Raw genomic sequence first — 20,429 nt, 5'->3', positions numbered from 1 at the left:
TCCACAGGGAAACTGACATGTGCACCATTTTTGAAAAAGTAAACAATGGCTCACACATTTTACAGTTTGCGTGTGTGTGTGTATGTGTGTGTGTGCGCGCGTGTGTGTGTGTGCGTGTGTCTGTGTGTGGCATTGCCTTACCCTCAGCAAGTCCTAAATAAGTCAATATGAAACAAACAAAGGGAATATGTGGGGAATTAAGCACCAAGAGTTTGTGAGAGGACGTTCTTCTCTAGTCTCACTCTAACATGGCCATCTGCCATAAGAGTATATACCTCCATATATCGATTTATTTGTACATTGTATAAGATGCTGAGCTGTTGTGACTGACTCACTGATAGTACATGGACATGAAAACCTCTTTTATATCCTGGAATTTGTCATTTTGACACTCAGTGTCTTGATTTTAGCAGGAGAGAAGTGAGCGCTGGATCTGACAGACAGCCCCCCCACCAACCCCTCTAAGAGGTCATCCTCTTAATTATGCATAGGTTTAAGCCAAGCAAAGAGGAAATTTAGACCATATATGCTGTAAATGGGGCTTAGAACCTTCTAAGAACTTTTCTCAATTGAGAGAGGGCAGACATTGAATATTTATAAGGTATTAATTATTACGTATTGAATCGGAACCAGCCTTGGGAGGTTCGTGTTCTGCTAACCTTCACTGCAGCGGAGAACTTGCCTCTCAGGCTATCAAATGCAGCTCAGTGTTCAGATACATTTTGTGTCTGACTGAGTGTTTCCTCTAGATAGACATGTTGTCATGACCAAGTTTTCAGAGATCTCGACGTTGCCCTGAATGAATGTTGGGCTTGCAAGAGTGATGTCATATTGTCTAGTTTTCTCTCTCTCTCCTTAAATCTGTCTCTCTTACCCTGAGGCGCTCCAAGGGGCCTAACTTTGGCCTAGATTGATTTAACCTGAAGTGACAGATGTTAGTGGAGACACAATTTGGTCAATAACTTTTTACTGGAACCCGATGGCACTGACAGAAATTTAGGAGAGAGAAAATAAACCAAAATGAGATGAGGCAAATGAACCACTGACCTACGGTTGCACGGGACCTGGATGAGTATTTCTTGATCTTGCTGCTGAGCAGGGTGTTGTCCCTCAGGCTCGTCTCAGATTCTCTCTCCATCATGGAGGTTAATTCACGAGCCACAGTGCTGAGGTAGGCGGCATTAATGAAACCCAGAATGGTGTGCGGCTCTGCTAATCTTGGAAGAACATGGAGCTCCTCTGTAAGGGCTTGGGTCAGAGCTGGGACCACAGAGCGGAAGCCCGCGGTCAGTCTGTCGAAACCAGTGACACCACCTGGACTTGAGCTCATGGCAGAGTGGAGAAGAACCAGTACAGACTGGCTTCTTAGGCCCTGGAAACATATAGTACATCATTGTGACATTATTGGTGCACTACAGCAAGTTGGAAATCAGGATTCATACACGTTTTTAACCAATAAGTTTCCAAAACCTTTCCACACTCCCACCAAAAAAAAATGTAATGGCTTTCTAAACTTATTAAAAACTTTTCCAGGCCTGGAAATTGCTGGGACACCGGAAAATGGCCTTTCAGAAAATAGTTGAGAGTAAACTAAGCTGGAAACGCTCGCAAGTACATGTACTCAAACACAAAAAGAAATCCTACTCATAGAGGGAACAGCACAATATTTGACTACTTTATACCTGGTAAAGTGTGAGCACTTCAGACTCAGGGTAAAGAAAGCAAAGCTGTTGGAGACAGTGGGCCCGATCACTGATGGACAGGGACGAAATGAGTCTGGGTCCAGGACTCTCTGGGCTGTTAGAGGACAGCCGGTCCAGCAGGTGGCGGCGTAGCTGGAGTCGTACATCATCCCATGCATCCTGTATCTAAAGAAAAGCAATAAAATGAAAGGGAAATACAATAATGCCCATCTGCAGTTCATCCCCCCCCCAAAAATCCCAACTTTATAAATACAATACACTGCTGCTAAAGTATTATAAATAAAGTAGGACATCATTGAATCATGGTGTGTTACCTCTAATGAAGTATCATCTCTGACTGCATGTAGCAAGTGCACGGGGGAGGCAGCTAACTGAGGACAGAGAGATGAGAACAAAGGGGAAGAAGAAGGGGAACAAGGGAAGCAGATGCCACAGTGGGACGACAGATTCAGCAACAGCTGCAGCGTCGCCTCCTCTCTCCCCTCGTCCTCAGACCTCAGGAAGAGTTGCTGTATGGAGAGGAGGACGAGGGGAAATGTTAATGTCCTGGAATACATGAAGGAAGCTGCGGACAATGAAGTTTTAAATAACTGTTTATGTCACCACAGTGAAGCAAAAGTGAGACCCACAAAAAATAAAAGTTGAAGAGAAGAAGAAAAAAAAAGGGCTACAAGATGTGCAGGAATGTTGAAATGTTTTAGGAATTAAAAAAAAATTTGCAGGTGGGAAAATTGAGTATTAAGCACTGAGAAATCAGTGTAAACCAGACCAAAGTGGGGTCCGCGGACCAAAACTGGCCCACCCCAAAGTTTGATAAAGCCTAAAGCATATAAAATTGAATAGTCAACAGACAAAAATGGGAAAAAAGACTCTAAATCCCTATTTATGTTCTTTTCTTGTAAAAGAATGCGAGTAGAAGGTGAGTTCTTACCATCTGCAGCACTTCGTAATTTTATACTGATTTATTTACCAAGCCTTTGAAGAAGTCCATCAGCTCTTGATGCCCTGTGGTAACGGGTCGAACACCGTTGTTCACCCTGAGGTTGAACCACTGCAGACACTCCGAGGGGCTCGGCGGGCGCTCCCCTGACCGCGACTCTCCCATTTTGGCCTTCAGCTCCATCAGCTGCTGCTCAATGCTGACAGACAAGAAGATAAGGAGCTTTTGTAAATGGATAATAGCAATAAAATGATTTAAAGTTTTACAAAGCATGGTAATGTGTGGACAAACACACACACACACACACACACACACACACACACACAAATGTAGGTAAAACACACCCAAACCCCATTAAAGGCACACACAGACCTACTGTACGCTGTGCGTCATATCTGGTCCTCACTTGCTCTTGTTCGGTGTCTGTATCACCAGATTCATTCACAGTGATGAACACACACATCGATATATCAGTGTGTGTTACGCATCTGGTGTGAAGTGGCGTTACAGGCATCAGCAGGCATCTGAGACACACTTCTTGCCATCTCACGTCTTACTCTTCTCCTTGACATGCACGCACACGCACGTGCACACGCATTCTTTTGATTTTAACAGACTGCATCAGCTATTCTGCTTCCCCTTTAATATGACAGATTAGAAATGACATCTTTGGGCCCAACATGTTTAGTAATTTCCATGCAAATCAATGCATATATATTTGCCAGAGTGTGTGTGTGTGTGTGTGTGTGTGTGTGTGTGTGTGTGTGTGTGTGTGTGTGTGTGTGTGGCGGGGAGCTGTGTATACCTGCATAATTCAACATGCTCTGCTGTTGCAAATGCTGGCAGTGTTTGTGAACACAAAAGCTGCATAAATGGGTTTTACTGCACATAAGAATCAAATCACCAATAATTGATCGCTTAATCAACACTAATCAATTAAAAGAAAAAAAAAAAAAAAAACCTTACATGTACCCGTTCATCAAAAACTGTTTTTGCATTCAAATGTGAAGATGCTTTTCCTTTTTTCTATGTCACATTGTCACACCTTTGTGTATTTAAACTACATTAGTCATGATATTTGACATTCCAGAGGGTAAATAATGAAAATCAAATAATCAAACCTAACGATCGCTATATCACTTGACACCGAACCTATCTGTCCTCTAAACCAATCTGCGTGACTGTGTGTGTGCCATTTTCCCCATCAGACAGCTCATCCCCGTACCGCAGGTCTATAAACTACCTCCTGCCTGCTCCTGGGCCATTAACGCATCCAGATGTCTTACAATGGCAACGCATTAAATAACCGTTCAGTGTGACACACTTTCATTTCAGAGGGGGGAAATCGCGAGGGGATAAAATGTTATAGACTGTTACGAACCACTACGCTCCAGAATGAACATCGGCCAACGCTCGCTCTCTCTCTCTCTCTCTCTCTTTCTTTCTTTAACTATCATGTCCTCTTTAAGTCAAGCCAGATGATGCATCTCACTTTTACTCTTTTGACACGGTCTTACTGATATCTGACGGGACAAAAAAAAAAACCTGATTTGTGTTTGAAGTGATTTGACGTCTTTTGCAGAACTTTTTCATGAAGACCAGCTTTTATCAGGTTTTTTTTTTTTTTCTGTGCCCGGCCGTCCCCCGTTTGTGTACTGCATGTGAGAGGCAGTGTCCTGAATGCAGAGAGCTTGCACAAAGCTCACTAATTATCAAGTAGGACTATAGCGAAGGTTCAAGGGTAAACAGCATGGCTCGGAGCTGCTGATGCCACAGTGTGTAAAATTAACCAACACCCCTTTAAACAGCAACACAAAGGACTGTTTGTTTGTGCGACCTGTGACTTTGCTTTCTCTCAGGAGAATTTTGCAAATGTAGCCCTGGATATCTTAAAATAACAACTTCACTATATGTGATATTTTAGAGGATAATCAAAAGTATAAACAGACTTATTTTAATAGATTTCTCTTAGATGCCATGTCCTGCAAAGAAGCAGATTTAATAGCAGCACAGAGCCCTGTGTTCGTTTATAGTTCTGGTTCTGGGCTCCACCCCAGGACTTCACGTAGACAGCAGGTTTCAAATGGGCTTCCATCTGTAGCTCACTTGTCAGCCTCTCTCTGAAGTTCATTAAAAACAGAAACCAGTGTGGGTTTTTTTTCTCCTCTAGTTACTGAGTTTTACAACAGAATTGAGGTCAATTTAAACTACAGCTTCCTAGGACTCCAGGACATCCACCTTGTTAGCCTGCCACTGTGTGAGATGTTATGGCCGATTCTTGTTATGTACTCAAATGGCTACGGCAGCAGCAAACTCTTTTTTTCCCCATTTACCTCTACAGTTTTTCCCTCTTTCCTTCCTCTCTGCTCTCTCCTCAGAACTTTCTTCATTTTCTTTTCTTTATTCGCGCCTTTCAATTACCCCTCCTTAGGGCCCTGTGCTGTAAGTTATAAAGTCAATGTGGATGGTCTGTGTCAAGAAGTCCATCCAGCTCTCGACAATGTTGCGACCTTTTGCCCGCCAGTGTGAAAGCTACCTGCGGCCTAATCGACTTGGCAGGATTAGCTCTGAACCTGATGATTTCCACTGCCAGCAGCTCAGACACCAGGCAAGAAGACATAAAGGGAATGAGAAAAGAGGAAGGTAGAAAAAAATAGGGGGGGGGGGGTTGGAAACAAGGCAGTGGTAGAAAATAAAACCTTTCAACTGTTTGAGTAAAGACGGCAATGGATGAACCTGTAATGGCAAAACACGCAGAGGCAGAACCCAACAAAAGACCCTGAGAACCTGAGAGGAAAAAGTGTTCTTTAGGCCTCTTGGCAAACATGTCAGTCACCTTACCCTTGCTGACACACACACACACACTCACACACACACACACACACACACACACACACACACACACACACACACACACACACACACACACACACTCCTGCTCTACTGAGGAGAAATCTAATTGTTTCTCGGGCCAGTCTAGCTCGACAGTCGACACCGTAAACCCCCCCCCCTCCCCAAACTTCACCACCACTGAGAGAGAAAGGGAGCAACCGGAGGTCTTTTATTAGATATGATGGCACATTTCACAGCTCCCTGACTTACAGAAACCCAATCCTGCGATTAGTCAGCGCTTTGACGTTATCTTAAGTTCCTTGTCAGAATTAATTTAGTGTGGGTGGGCTGCTGAGGGGCTGTCTGTCTGTCGCGCTCTGCTCCCCTCCACTCGCCTAAAAGAGGGGGGGGGGGGGCAAAAGAGGCAGGAAGATCGCTTTCAAATAAGCCCCAGCTCCAGTCGGTGCCAAAGCAGCCGCCTGAGAACTAAATATCTCCTTCATCAAAGGGCCCCTTTCTGCACGGGGAAAAGGAGTGAATGGGGTTGAATGAAGCGGCTGTAAACAAATTCCATCCTGGCCATGCCTGTCGCCCACTTAGTGCCCTAAACTCTCAGCCCCCCAGCCACCCGGGCCCAGACAGGAAACCGGAGAACCAGTACAGCTGAGGCTTAACACACACGGCTAAACACAAACCTGCAGACACTGAACGCCAGACTTCACTCACTAAATCCCGATTGTCAGAATTACACTCAAAGCATCAAATTCCAAAGTGCTTCTACACCGATCAAGATTGGCAGATGACCAGTCAGAACCATTTATCTCACCAGTGTGGAACTAGAAGCGTGTCTGCAGTCTCTTAGCTTGCGCTGACACTTCATTAGAGGTCTCTTCCTGGTGGCCCACAACTCCCACACCACTGTCCCATCTGATGAAAACTAATGGATTACAGCATTTCAATTTGGGAGAGTCGGGTCCGTTGTCAGCCTATCTTAATCTCCTTCAATTAGGAAGCAGCTCTTGGTCAAATCTTTGATATCTGAGAAGCGGGCCGCCCCCTTCGGTTCATAAACAGGTTGAAGTCCTCTACGAGCGTAAGCACCTTTGTCTCCTGGATCTCCTGTCGCCCCTTTCCTCCACTTCCGTAATTTGTCCCAGACACTGATAAGTCAATTAGGACGCAGGTGAGTGAACTGTGTGAGGGCTTGTGTGTCAACAGCCCACCCTAGCTGAGGCAAAGGCGAGGCCCTGTGAGGTTTACTTTGTCTTGATGTGTCGCGATAGTGGAGGGCTGTCCTGAAGTAGACTGGGAGGGCGGGAGCTGCAGCCACACAGAGATGCTGACCAGTGGTCCCCCACAGTGAGAGGAGGATTGCCTTATTTTTAGACCCATTCTCCATTATCTGGACGCTTTGTTCTCATAATGGTTATCCCTCTCCCATCAGCAGGAACACAAAATAACCCTTTAATGCTTAGAAAGCAGAAAAATGGCCCGGCCTTCGATAATAAGCCTTGAATTACCTACCCAAGGGTGTTCGTTTCAAGATGTGGAATCTTCAATTATTATGTTCCCATTTAGAAGGAAGACTGAAAGAAAGAGGGAGAATGTGGGGGGTGGGAGAGAGAGAGAGAGAGAGAGAGAGAAAGAAAGAGAGAGGGAGAGAGAGAGGGACTGGCCCAGACACTAATGGTACCAGAGTGAGGCTTTGTTCACTTGCTACATTTAGCCTGTCCTTCATCATCTGCCCTCAGCCACACAACAACACAAACGATAAAAGACCCGAAATATAGATTTCTCTTTTTCTTCTCTCCATATGTCTCTCTTAAAGAAAAAAAAATCTATTATTTGCGCAATCTGCACCTGCTATCATTGACAGACGTCTCTATTTCAGTCCTGTGTGACAGAGAATATCACATTTAAGTTTGAGAAGAACATTTAAAAAGTTTGACCCCAAGACAGATTTTTTTTCTTTTGTTTTTTTGATAATTAAATACTTGGAAGACGAGAATATTGTGTGATTCTGGGCTGTTTTCATGAACCCAGAGGTGCAGCACGGAACAAAGTGGCAGAGTTTTTTGGTATTTTGAGGACAGCAAAACCACAGTGGCACACTTGGATACAAGATCAGATTGAGGTCTGGTTGTGAGGTCACTGAGGTGTAGCTACTTTTTTATTTTATTTATTTTTAATCAGTGACAGGTTGGGTGAAAAGTTCAAAACATAAACAAGGGCAGCTGATGTGCACTGGTGTAATTTCATATATACAGTGTTTGACCCCGATATATGACGGAAGCATCCGGAGAAACACTAGCCTGGACTGAGGCTGAGGGATGTTCAGCAGGATGACGACAGCCCAACCGAGCCATCGTAGGCAAAAAAGTGAGAGATTTCAGGCCAGATGTCTTGACACTGGTGCACACAATGAGTCAGCTAAGTCGAGAAAAACAACCTCAGTTGTCCCAGGTCCTCAGAATTTAATTGTAAAAGTCAATATCATAATGAGGCGGCCCGGTGGAGCAGTGGTCAGCACTGTAGCCTCACAGCAAGAAGGTTGTGGGTGGAGCCCCGGCTGCAGCACGGGGTCTTTCTGGGTGGAGTCTCCATGTTCTCCCTGTTCCTGCTGGGTTCTCTCTGGTACTCCAGCTTCCTCCACAGTCCAAAGACATCAAGAGGGACCAGGTTAATCCAGACTCTAAACCGTAGGTGTGGCTGGGAGAGCCAATGGTTGTCTGTCTCTATGTGTTGGCCCTGCCATGGACTGGTGACCTGTCCAGGGTGAACCCCACCTCTCACCTGAAGGCTGCTGGGATAGGCTCCACCCCCCGCCACCCTTAACAGGATAAGTGGTTAAAAATGGATGGATGGATGGAATATCATTATAATACTGGCATGCAATTCTTCACACACACACACCCCCAAAAAAAACTTATAATAGTTTGTGTATTCACAAGTATGTCAATACTCCAGTCTGAGTTTTGCTGTATTTCTGTCCGCACACATTTGCACTCCTGCGCAAATGTGTGTATTTCACTCAATTAGCTGCAGAGCACAAATTTAGTCATCAGTTCTGGAGTCAGCTGTAATCAGACTGTATTTAATAACTATTTAGACACAAGATCACACAGCATCAGCAATGATGATCTTCATTCACTCCTCCACCGCTGCCACAGTGATACTTATAATGCTTAATTATGTATGTAAATACTCTGTAACAAATCTGCTTAAGTGCGTATGGCTAAAATCAATTCTCTTTACATGTACTTGTGTTATTGAGGTTTCTCTTAATCCTTTGCTACAAAGACAAAAATCTACATTCTAATTCCTCCATTTAGAAAAAAATCAGGTTCCCGAACACAAGCAGATAAACATAGTGGACATAATTTGCCGATAGATTTAGCTGGAATTGCGTGTTTTGCATTTGAAAATTTATGAATGAAATGTCTGCGATGTTTCACAACACAAACATTTTCAGGGGTTCGTTTTTTTCCCAGCTTATTATGAGATTAGTGCCACCTGGTGGAAACGGGAAATGGCAAGTTTTTATTTACACTTGGATGGACTCCATTTAGACGATCAGGATTTTTTTTTAATGTGGTGCTGCCGAGGCAAAGCGGTCAATTCTGAACATTTCACCATCGAACCGTAAACTGGAACTGGACCCCTCATGTTCAGAGCGTCTCCAGACCTCACATTTGATTTAGAGTCCCGGCCTGAAGACATTTACGAGCTGAATCCCGGTCAGAGTGCCACCTAGTGGTTGCAGAGAATAAGCCTGATGGAACAAATAATTGATTTACATTGAAAATACACTGTGTTCTCTTCATATTACGTACAGCAAAATCCCACTGTTATCAGGTTTTACAGTACCACCTCTGATATATGCAGGGGTGCAAAGACCTGAACATCCAAGAGCCAGGGGCCTGAATAAATGGGTGTACACTCTCACAGTGCTTCATATTTTGGATACTTTGATTGATTGATGAAGAAACATGTAAAAGACAAAGAGAGACGAATGAGGAAATGTTGACTGTCCGCTTCGGCCAGTTTGACTAACCTGCTAGCATTGAGTTTGAGCTTCTCCTCTGTGTCTTTTAGAAGCTGTTCAAAGTCCAGCTCACTGGATACACCAGGAACCAGCAGCTCCACAAAGGCATGGTCTTCAGGAAAGTCCCCCGGCCACTCCATGCTGGTCTGCAGGGAGGTGGAACAAGAGGGAGGGCAGAGAGGAGGCCTTCATCAGATACACTATGCATGACATGCTCCGTTTCATAAGGCAAATAATGGAAAAGACAGCAATGGCGTCGGGGTTAAATCAACAATGTAGATTGACATCAAATGACGGAGAAATCTGGAGCGTCGTATCATCACAGCTGTCTGTCAAGAAACACGCTCTCACAGACATGTGGTTGATAATTTGAAATTTCCTCCAACAAGAGTCTTATTAGGATTCCAAAATCAATTGTGCCTGAAACAAAAGGAAACTTGTCATCAACAAGAACATCTCGCTCCTTCTCTTCCCCTCCTCTTCCTTTAGAAAACCGTTTGCAAATGGGAGGACCCCCTGATCAAAATGCATTGCCTCAGCCCCTCACCATTCCCACCCACCGACAATACAGGGAGTTCACAACAGGAAAAAATAGACCAAACAAATAATGAGGTGAGATGCTCTTCAGTCGAGGCTTTAAATAAACAACCCATCTCCTTCGGCGTGTGCCAGAGCTGAGGGCCACCCCACCCACCCGCACCTCCCCAACCTGTGGTGCTTAACGCTCATGCTAACAGCCAATCCCACGCCAGCGCTGCGATGCTGAGTCTCATATCAACATTGTCATCAACGCGAGTCAAGTGGAAGGTAATGGAGACTGTCTGTGTCAATTTAGCTCTCGCACACTCCTCCTCTCGCCCCTTCCTCGTCATCTGCTCTGATTTTAATAATCCCTGTCAAACTCCAAACAGCTCCCCGCACTCCGCTTCTTCGCTGCTGCATACAGTCGGTGCCACTCTCCCTGACAGGGCAGACAGGAAGCTCAACATTCATTTAGCCTGCACAAAGGGAGGCCTGTCCAGCTGGACAAATATTATTTTCCTCCGCTGACAGCCTCACCAGTTAAGCTTGTCCTTTATTATTTCTCCCTCTCCTCTTCTCCTCTCTGTTTCCCCTCATCATCGAGCTCCCTCTGCGCCACCGTCTGAGTAGAGGTCTATAAACAGCCATTGCTAAGAGGAAGGAAGACTTTCAATCCATGGATTAGGAAACCCAACATTGTAATTATATGGGATGAGCCAGACAGGGTCTGTGTGTGTGTGTGTGTGTGCGCGCGCGCTGCTCTAACAACTCCTTAAATGAAAGAGGATGGACACTGTATGTCTGCTGGGTGTTTTCCTTCTCAAACATATCTTAATCAAGAGTGTGAGTATGCAAGTGTTTGTGTGTGTGTGTGTGTGTGTGCGCGCGCGCGTGCCAGCACACAGGGCCTCATAAGTAATGTGCTTTAAATCATCCTGTCTCCATTGTCGTGTCATTAGCTCTTCACAAAGCAGATGTTGGAGGAGCCCCTGTGTGTGTTTCACAGCGTTGCAACAGGGACAACAGGGCCAGGCGCGTGGATGCCGCCTGCCTGACACATCGACTCCACAGCCATTAGAGCGCAGCCACACATACACGCACGCACGCACACACACATCACCGTCCCATCTCTCTTGCTGCCGCCTGTCTACCCCAGCTAGGCTAACACACAGGCCCATTTACACTAATGAGTTTGTCCTGAAATATTTAGCAGCACATCCCCAGGCCGCCGCTTTAAAGCCACTTAGAGCATGTCAAGTTAAAGTCGACATTATTTTAAAAGGGGGTACCTACAGTAAGTGTGCTGTAAAGAAGCACAATAAATTAAACGGGTATACATTCAGAGATCACAACGCTGGTAGGAACTTTATCATGTTTGCCCAGAGGGGGTGCAGGGCCTCGCTGTCACTGTGGCAACCACAAAGTCTCACAAAAATGAAAAGTGGCTTTACAGTAAATCCCGTCTGCTTCGCGATGAGCTTTAGTCTCGTCACAATATCTAGAGTGACATTTCTCCTCAGTTCAGGAGGCATTTTTATCAAAGCAAGTATTGGTCACTTTTCTCTTCATCCTCAGGGAAATATGTGGACGTCTTAAAATATGTTGTGGAGGAGTTTTCAGAAATTGCAGCGCAACGACTACATCATAACAAATACCGGTGTGATTAGCCTACACCGAGGGAATGAATAATACATGACTTAATCTTGATAGTTGTTGTTGTTGCCTTTTGTGGAACAATCATCATCATTCAACAGTATTAAAGTACCCTGAGCAATGAGTCAATTACAGCCACTGAGAATAAAAAAAAAACAAAAAAAACAGGACATTAATGTCACTCTGGAGAGGCTCGTTTTTTCTGGCTTATTGTCTTTTAACTGATGTGGCAAATGGCACATAACAACTACACTTGGGTGCTGAATCTCTCAACAAGGTACAGTACTGTGTATTCTATTAAGTGTCAGCGGGGGGGGGGGGGGGGGGACCTCCTAAGACCTCACAATCAGAAGTGTAGTGTATTTATTTGCACAAATAAAAATAGATGAAATGATCAAAAAAAATGTGAAGAAAAAAAAAAAAGCTGTGACATTAAAGTCAAAAACAACTTGTTGAGATACTTGCTCCTATTTAAATACCGATATTCAAGCTTGGAGAGAAAAAGATACAGATCGCATCAACACTGAAGTAATAGTACATAACTGATAGAAACAGAAAGTTTGCTGACAAATAGAAACATTACAATGAAGTAATTTCTACTAATTAGTTTTTTTTCAGATATTGTTTGAAATGTTCTAATGGGCAATTTCAGCAACTAAAGAGGCCCAAACTAAATGCTAGAAATGTGCAATATTGTAGAAAATGGAAGAGAACAGAAAATAGAGGGGGAAAAAAACTGTTTGTTTTTCTTTATGTGTGTAAAATGAATTACTGAACTTGAACAACAATTATAAGGACGTTGTTTATCAACCACATTTTCATTACAACTTCAAAATGTGTATTTAACGGTACTATTAAAATTAGTGGTATAACCTAGAAGCGTGCATGCGTGTGAGTGTGTGTGTGTGTGTGTGTGTGCAACACGTGAACATCGAATGGAAAAACAGTCATATCCACGTATTCATGCTAGCTCTTTCATAAATGCCACTCCACCTATTTGCTTATTTGACCTTTAAATTAACCTAATGACGTTTCTTACCTTTCATAACCTCCGTTGCCCTCCCCTCGGTTCAGCGTCAATTAGCGTTGGAGAATTATGTAGCAAACAAGCCAACACGGAGGTAGTTCGACGCTAATAACTGATAAATAACGGGACGGTTCTTGCGACGGAGCGTTCGCTGGACTGTCTTTGAGCTAAAATAGTATTAGGAGGCGACGGAGACGTCAATATTCTACTTAATTGAGCAGGACTATCTGCTGTACAGTTACATTCCTTATTTCCGGGGCAGAAAGCGTCCGTGACAACAACCTGGAAGTAGCTCGATGAAAACTTCCGCCTGAAGGGAACGCTGAATTAGTGGGGGAAGGAATACAGTGAAGTGACGGGTAAGTACGTCGCATTTTATAACTGGATATGATTTCATACGACATTTAAATAGTTAAATATTACAAATTGGATATGTGGATAAAAGTACAAGGGAAAAAACGCGGCACATTTAAAGTCTACATATGACTGCGTGAGAGAACACCCCTTCCCAACCGGATGGTTTGTTCCACGTAGTAGTCAACACATGGTTGATAGAAGCGGTGTATTCGTGTCGGGCTGGAATGTAATTTATACTGCTGTTTCTTATCCGTTTTGAGTAGAAACGCTGCGTTTATCTGTCCAACAAGTTGATCACATTTTCTCTTTATTTTTTTTTTTGGGGGGGGGGGAAGCAGCCGGAAGCGCGTCGGGACCGCTGGTCACCTTATTGGACCAGGTACTCTGTCCCAGGTTTTTGGCGCGCCAGCTCGTATCTGGAGGGGCACAGTCTCATCAGGCGGCATGAAAGAGGTACCTGAGTGATCAAGCATCTATAAATGATTGTTCATGATTGAACAATGCTGTTTTTTGCGAACGTTTTTCCAAGAACTTTAATCGTACTAAGTTTGTTATTTCAAATGTTTGAGGCAGAATTCCAGTGTACTCAGACAGAGTGTTTGTGCTATTAATAATTCACCATTGTTAGACTATACAATCATGTCCTCTTAGTCAATTTAAATCTCCCTGCGTAATGTCTCGTTGTTGTGCAGTGGCGAGTGTTCATTTGTTCGTTCCATTATTACCAAGTTGTAGTGAGAGCTCAATGACAGGTCGTCAAACAAGAATTGCAACATTATTTATTCCAGTGAATGGAATGACGCTGCGTCTTGCTTCCCTCTATAGCCTTGAACCTCCTTTGGTTTTCCTCCTCGGGATGGAGAGCTGCACTCCTGTGTTCCAAATCTCTGGGATCAAGTTTCGGAACAAGAAGAGAGAGTTGGTCCAGGCAATCCAGCGGCTGGGTGGGAAATATATTGGCGGCTCAGTGAGTAGATCTTTCAAAAATGCCTTGGGGGTTTGGGGGGGGGGGGGGGGGGGGGCTGGCAGCTGGTGCACAAGCCATAGAATATTATAAATGTATTTTCCTCTTGAGACAGTGTTAAAATGCTGTTTGGGAGTGACATTCGCTCTTTAAACTGGAGCTGTATGTCTGCCGTTGTACTATTAGTGTCTTAAATCACATAAAATTATTTTTTTAAAAGTATTATTCTACATGAGCACTGAATGAAATCACATTATATAAATGGACAAAAGATTGTTCGCGTGTTTGACTTGAGAAATTCACATTTTCACTTCACCACCAGCCAATCGTGAAAGATGTCATTTGGTTATTACAGTGCGATCACAATGGCAATGTGATACACAAAAATCACTGTACGTCTTTTCTAACTGTGAAGTATTAAACATTACGGAACCGCGTTGTGATAATTACACGCTGTTATTTGAGGTAATAGTAGTAATATCACGTCGATAATCAGGTCATTTCATGTTTATATGATAGGGACAAATGCAAAAAACAAGTCTGACCAAAAGAGCTTTCCCTTATACTGTCTAACTAAGTAAATGTTAATTCAATGTAGGAAAAACATGATTTGATCGTAGTTTCATCTTAACACCTCGGCCTCTCCTGTTGGAGCACTATTGGTGTGTAACGAGGGAACACTGGTGGCTGCATGTTCTCACACACTGGCGCTGTAATTGTCTTCCAGGTCTACCAGCACGCCACCACCCATCTCATCATCCCTCAGGTTTTATCCAGCGAGAAGTTTCTGGCTTCCTGTGCTGCAGGTGAGTCACGTGACGATGATACGGAATGTTCAACAGTCAATGAGTCACGTTTGATTCAGAGCTGTGAGAATCAGTGGATTGGTCAGTTGATTGATAGTATTTCAATAACTGATGGCCTCCAATTATTTATCTCTACAAATACCACACGTGTAACGGTTTTCAAACCTTGAGGAATGGAATGCGCTGCTGTTCTTGGCCCCGTGTTTCATTTTCTTTTAAAAAGCAAAAGATTGGAGATGAATCAAGAAAGTAGTTGCAATATTGAGTGACCGTCATCATTTCCACAATCCCACGTGGCAAAATATTCAGTTAATTCAGCTCAAAAGTCGAAAGACTGTCGTCCCCCCGTCCCCCCGTGTTTGGTTTTTGATTGATCGTGTTCATCCCTCTTGCTTCTCTCTCACCAGGAAAGTGGGTTGTGACTCCGAACTATGTTCTGGACAGCGTTAAGAACGGATCCTGGCTCCCAGAGGGACCCTACGAGGTGGCCATTTCCACCGCTGCATCGTCAGCCCTCTACCCCGTCAGGCAGTGGAGGGAGAAGGTGGCCAGCGGGGGGATAAAAGGTGCCTTCCAGGACTGGAGGGTTCTTCTCGTGGTCAAGGAGCCCACCCGCAGGGACATGTTCAAACGGTGAGGACCGGCACAATCCCACGATCACTCTGGGTAAAAGAAAGATTCGATACTGAGTAAACTCCATGATTTCTCACAGGCTCCTAAAGGCCGGCGGGGCCGTGGTGTACCTCTGCCCTCCCCCCTCACATGCCTCCATCACGCACGTCATGGCCAAACCCATCACACAGGATGCAAAATCCCACAATGCTCCTTGCTACCCTGTGAGCCACATTGTCCAGTACCTCTTTGGGGTGAGTCAGATGAAGTCAGAGAGGATGATTTTACTGCGTATGGACCTGCTTCTGTGGTCCAGTTTGGATAAATAATCCCGATTCCTCGTCATATTCTCTCGCCACAATGTTGGATAATCTGCATTCTTTTCTCTGGCAGAGCAACTGCGTCGATATGAATTTCAACATCCAGGAGGAGGACGAACCAAAGGAGGCCAGTTGTGCCAACGCTGACTTCTCTGAGCTGGAGGCGGAGCTAAGGGATTATGTCATCAAACAGCAGGTGAACGCAGAAAAGCAATGATTTGAAATTGCCATCGACTGACGTTGAGAGGGGGGTCATAATGCCCCACACCTCCCCAGTTCTTCATTTCACCCGATGTTTGTGGGTGGAGTCATACCTCAAGATATGAAGCTGCGTTTGGAAACCTGACGTCCGCCTCTGCCCCTCTTTACATCTCTCTCTCTCCTTTCACCCCAACGGGTCGAGGCAGATGGCCGCCCAGGTAGAGCCTGTTCAGAGGCGGTTTTCCGTCTCCTCTTCCCCCCGTGCTTGCCCACGGGAATTGTTAAGCCTGATTTATGCTTCTGCGTCTTGGCGACGCCATACCTATGCCGTAGCCCCTACGTCGTCATTGTGCATTTATAGTTCTATGTCGAGGGAACGCGTTGCTCTGTAATCCACCGCCAAGCCACTAGAGGGGTGTGGCTTTATCTTCGTATGGTTTTGGGGGACTCGTCGAATTCCTTAGTTTTCTTCCGGTCATAGCACATGGGTCAGAGACAGAGACAACAATGGAAGTTGTAAAGGTGGTCATACTCGCGAACCTCCTCGATAACTCTTTCTTCGGCTTGGTCCATTTTTATTTTTGCGTGTTGCTGTCACCACAGAAACTTAAAAAATAGCGGTGTTGTTGTGCTGAACCGGAAACGTCGTGTGAGCGGACCAATCACAGTCCGTTGACGTTCACGTCACTATGCGTCGACGCGACGCGTAGTCAGGATTTTTTGGAGGTGCACGTCGGGCTACGGCGTAGGGGTCTGCGTTGACGGCGTAGGTACGGCGTAGGTACGGCGTAGGTACGGCGTAGGTACGGCGTCGCCATGACGCAGAAGCATAAATCAGGCTTTAGAGTGTCTTGAAATGAACTTAAAGTGTGCGGTTCTAGACCTGCTCTGTTTGTACGGTTCTGATTTGATGCGTTGAATAAAATTGACTTTACATTTGTAATCTTTCTCTTTAGGCCCGACCAAGGCTGTCCTTCCTTGAATTTCTTGGTTACCATGACCCCCACCGTCCACAGTCACAGGTAGACATGCACACACACACACACACACACACACACACACACACACACACACACCCCACCCCCGCTGCCTCTCCATCCTTGATCACTGCTTTAAAGCTCTAAAATAACCATGTGTTTCATCAAGAGAACCGGGTCATTCAATTTCCTTTTGTGTCATACCTTTCAATGGAAAGTGACATCCAAAGCAAGGGCGCATCATAGGCAGGTCAGCCATTTAACCACCTCTGTCAGCTGATCGGAGACTTTTGATTGGCATGCCTATTAACATGACTCTCCACTGTCCTGTCCATAACTTACCCGAGTGGATCTCCATCACACGGCTATTATAAGTGCTCATGTAGTTCCATTTTGTTCTCTCTGAGTCCATATGCTATTTGCCAATAAGTGACAGTTAGGAATCACCCCATCCCCTCACCCCCCTCACCCCCCTCAGCACTTTTGATGCCCATTCAGTTCCAGTTTTCATTACCCTCCTGCCCTCGTCTCTCTGCTGTCCTTTTCTTTGACTGCCATGCTTTTCACCGCTCACATTTCATCTTCTATTCCTGCAGGCAACAGAAAGGGACTTCAGCAACGTGGGTAGTATGATCGAGTGCGGCCTCTTCATTGAAGCCTTGGACTCGATCAGAAGTGCTGTGTCCCCAGGCCTTCTACCACCAGCACCATACCTGGTCTCGCTCCTGGAGTACGCTCAGCAGGTAGGACCAGAAATTCCAGACTGCTTGAACATCTGCCTGCTGCTGCGGCTTGAGCCTCAGGGGGTGCAGGGACATATATTCTCTTGCATAACATAAAAAGAATCTCAACAGCGTCCTTTCTTTCATTTTAAGGGGATCGGTGTCACTGGACCAGGAGGGCCACACGTCTGAATATTCACACAAATCAGTGTTTTTTTTTCTCCTCGTTGTATCGCAGGGTAACGCCACAGCTGTGTTCTTGAGAAACTTCCAGCAGGTCATGTATAGCCTGCTCATTACCAACCCCCCCTGGATGGCTCCCAGCACGGTGAAAAAATATTTCACCCAGGTGCTGCAGTGTCCTCGGTGTAAGACGGGTGCGTGGCCTTTTCTAGAGACAGCCATCAGGTAAAGATTTGTCCTGCAAATACTCAACAAGCACTGGGAGAAAAATGATATGAGTTGTTTCTCTTGTGTGTATTTGTGTTGCCTTAGTTACTGCCTGTCCAGTGAGGTCACATGTCACCAGCTCCCTGGACCGGCCCTGCCAACACTCTTACATTTCCACCATGACCTCCTGGCATTTTTCCTCAAGCTCTTCCAGGGGGAGCTCCACTCTGTCACCACTGGGTAACATCTTCTAATAGCACTGGCGCGTGTGATTTGTTTTAATTCTGCGCTGCATGGACGCTCGCCATCGACAGTTCGTTGCGTTTTGACTGCAGCGCTGCTCAGCATCTGGTCAAATGTTGCTCAAATGGATCAAAATCACAAACTTGCTTCTTAGTTGTTTATGATCCTGGATTCTTTGCTGATAGGCTGATGTTTTGCTGCATTGTTTCTTCATCAAATACAATGAGCAAAGATGAAGAAACCGGGCCAATATGAATATCAGTCAGACCGATGACACCACCGCCTCATCATCCACCTTTCGCCGCTCCCTCAGGGATTCTCCTCTGCTTCGGGGAACCGGAGTTCCTCAGGCAACAGCCTCGGGCTCTCTGCTGTACGGAACCTTCTGGACTGTGTGGGAGCGTTCCACGTTGCTGTCTAGTGCCGTGAAACAGCTCGTGCAGCTCATGGTGCAGGCTGCCGCTGAGGTAAAGACGGTGGTAAATACGCTTAGTGGTTGCCATAGCAACAGTCACACAGTGGACACCGTGTTTATCTGGATGTGTTTTATTATGGAGGGTCACCTCATTATTAGAGCTTAATGGTGAGATCTTTGCTGCAGGATCAAGCCGAGACAGATGAGAAGGAGAAGCTGCACGTGAGCGACACCCTGCTGGACCTCCTGAGTGTGTTGGTGGAGTTCTGGTGTCAGCAGCACTTCAAGCTGAACCAGAACCTGGTAGAAAAGGGCTTGAAGGACCTTGCAGAGCACTTCGCCGTGGTCAGCCAGGGTACGGACTGAAAAAACAAACAAAACAACAACAACAAGATCATCACAGCACTTAGGATCTCTGATGTATTTTCGCTGCCTTGTGTTCTAGATGTGTCGTCAGCGGTTCTGGCCAAGCTGGTTGTCCGAATTTCCTCAACCAGACTCAAGTTGGCAATGGCAGATGCCATATTCAGGAATCTCTGCTGCAGGAGTGGGTTTACAGTGGGAGACGAACCTCTGTCCCTGGAGAAAGTGGTGTGTGTGTGTGTGTGTGTGTGTGTGCATGTGTTTGTGTGTGTGCTTGTGCGTGTGTTTGTTTTCATTTGATTAGCAGCCACAGGAAACCGTGGCATCACTTCCAACACTCCTCTTAGCCATTGTGCCATAACAGATATTCACTCTTGGGTCAACATGTAACTGCATTTTCTGCACTTGAAAAATGTTTTTCAGGGGATTAGAAAGTATGTTTGAGAGATTCAGTACCGACTCTGCTTTCATACCGGGTTAAAGAGGCGGAGTTCACTTGGTTAGAGGTTACGTGACTTTTCTCTGCCACACTGACAAAGATGGCTGACGTGTCTGCCTATTATGTTTCAGTAGAACATCTGGCTGTCTCTCTCGTGGATGGTGTCTTTGAGTCTCTTAAGTCCCCTAAAGACACACACACATTTGCACTGTAAAGGCACTTTCTAAGCATTGGTGTGTGTGTGTGTGTGTGTGTGTGTGTGTGTGTGTGTGTGTGTGTGTGTGTGTGTGTGTGTGTGTGTGTGTGTGTGTGTGTGTGTGTGTGTGTGTGTGTGATTCTTGACAGGTGCTGTCATATCTGCCTGCTCTGGGAAGTTTAGCTCAGAGTCCCAGCAGTCCTCGCCGCGGGACTCCTCAGACCTCCCACAGCTGCACCAGGCCGGGCACCAGCTGCGGGTCAGTTACACACAGCTGTCTAACTATAGCACTGCACTCAGGTACATTCTCAGAAGAACTTGAAGCGGAACCTGTGAGGTCATTTGCGCAAAGGTGGGGGCTGCGCAGAGCTGGACAGACACTCTGACTCTGCAGGTTTTCCCTCATTTCAGGGCTGTTTGCTTGAAAAGAGTTGATTTTATTTTGTCTTTTGATTTAATATGATTTATGATTCTTAGGCCAACTGCTGTAGTTCTCAGTGCTGGTCCTCAATTCTTTAACAGAGTCACCAGCTGTAATACGCTGCCGTGCATGTCTGAAATAACAGAGAACAAGCGTCCTCTCTCGTTTCCTTGAATGAAAGGCAAAACAAGTGAAAATGAACAGCCCAGAGAGAAATATGAGCACAAAGGAACAAAAGAACACCTGGAGAGAAGATTTGAGTGTGTGAGAGTGTGTGTGTG

General features: G+C 45.3%; 2 protein-coding genes across 4 annotated transcripts in view; one reads left to right on the top strand and one right to left on the bottom strand.

Moving 5' to 3' along the window:
- kiaa0825 (KIAA0825 ortholog) overlaps positions 1-12,992 on the bottom strand; it is a 118,547-nt gene extending 105,555 nt beyond the window's left edge. For all 3 annotated transcript variants that reach the window (XM_086205912.1, XM_086205913.1, XM_086205914.1), the window contains exons 1-6: positions 12,735-12,992; positions 9,530-9,666; positions 2,674-2,842; positions 2,018-2,212; positions 1,683-1,868; positions 1,048-1,372 (exon numbers count right to left, since the gene is read on the bottom strand). In XM_086205912.1, coding sequence (XP_086062038.1) covers positions 1,048-1,372; positions 1,683-1,868; positions 2,018-2,212; positions 2,674-2,842; positions 9,530-9,660 — 1,006 coding nt within the window. In that variant the 5' untranslated portion in view covers positions 9,661-9,666; positions 12,735-12,992. The remainder of the gene's footprint in view (positions 1-1,047; positions 1,373-1,682; positions 1,869-2,017; positions 2,213-2,673; positions 2,843-9,529; positions 9,667-12,734) is intronic.
- The window catches only part of slf1 (SMC5/6 complex localization factor 1), a 31,930-nt gene continuing 24,274 nt past the window's right edge, over positions 12,774-20,429 (top strand). Inside the window, exons 1-15 of the mRNA XM_086205915.1 lie at positions 12,774-13,081; positions 13,415-13,532; positions 13,905-14,046; positions 14,771-14,849; positions 15,257-15,482; positions 15,562-15,715; positions 15,855-15,977; positions 16,939-17,004; positions 17,556-17,702; positions 17,920-18,089; positions 18,177-18,311; positions 18,628-18,781; positions 18,916-19,084; positions 19,175-19,320; positions 19,877-19,986. Coding sequence (XP_086062041.1) covers positions 13,936-14,046; positions 14,771-14,849; positions 15,257-15,482; positions 15,562-15,715; positions 15,855-15,977; positions 16,939-17,004; positions 17,556-17,702; positions 17,920-18,089; positions 18,177-18,311; positions 18,628-18,781; positions 18,916-19,084; positions 19,175-19,320; positions 19,877-19,986 — 1,790 coding nt within the window. The 5' untranslated portion in view covers positions 12,774-13,081; positions 13,415-13,532; positions 13,905-13,935. The remainder of the gene's footprint in view (positions 13,082-13,414; positions 13,533-13,904; positions 14,047-14,770; positions 14,850-15,256; positions 15,483-15,561; positions 15,716-15,854; positions 15,978-16,938; positions 17,005-17,555; positions 17,703-17,919; positions 18,090-18,176; positions 18,312-18,627; positions 18,782-18,915; positions 19,085-19,174; positions 19,321-19,876; positions 19,987-20,429) is intronic.

The sequence above is a fragment of the Aulostomus chinensis genome, chromosome 6, assembly GCF_037954235.1.
Source record: "Aulostomus chinensis isolate RoL2024-O1b breed Wild chromosome 6, RoL_Achi_v1.0, whole genome shotgun sequence".
Lineage (NCBI taxonomy): Eukaryota > Metazoa > Chordata > Actinopteri > Syngnathiformes > Aulostomidae > Aulostomus > Aulostomus chinensis.
This window is presented reverse-complemented; position numbering and strand designations above follow the sequence as displayed.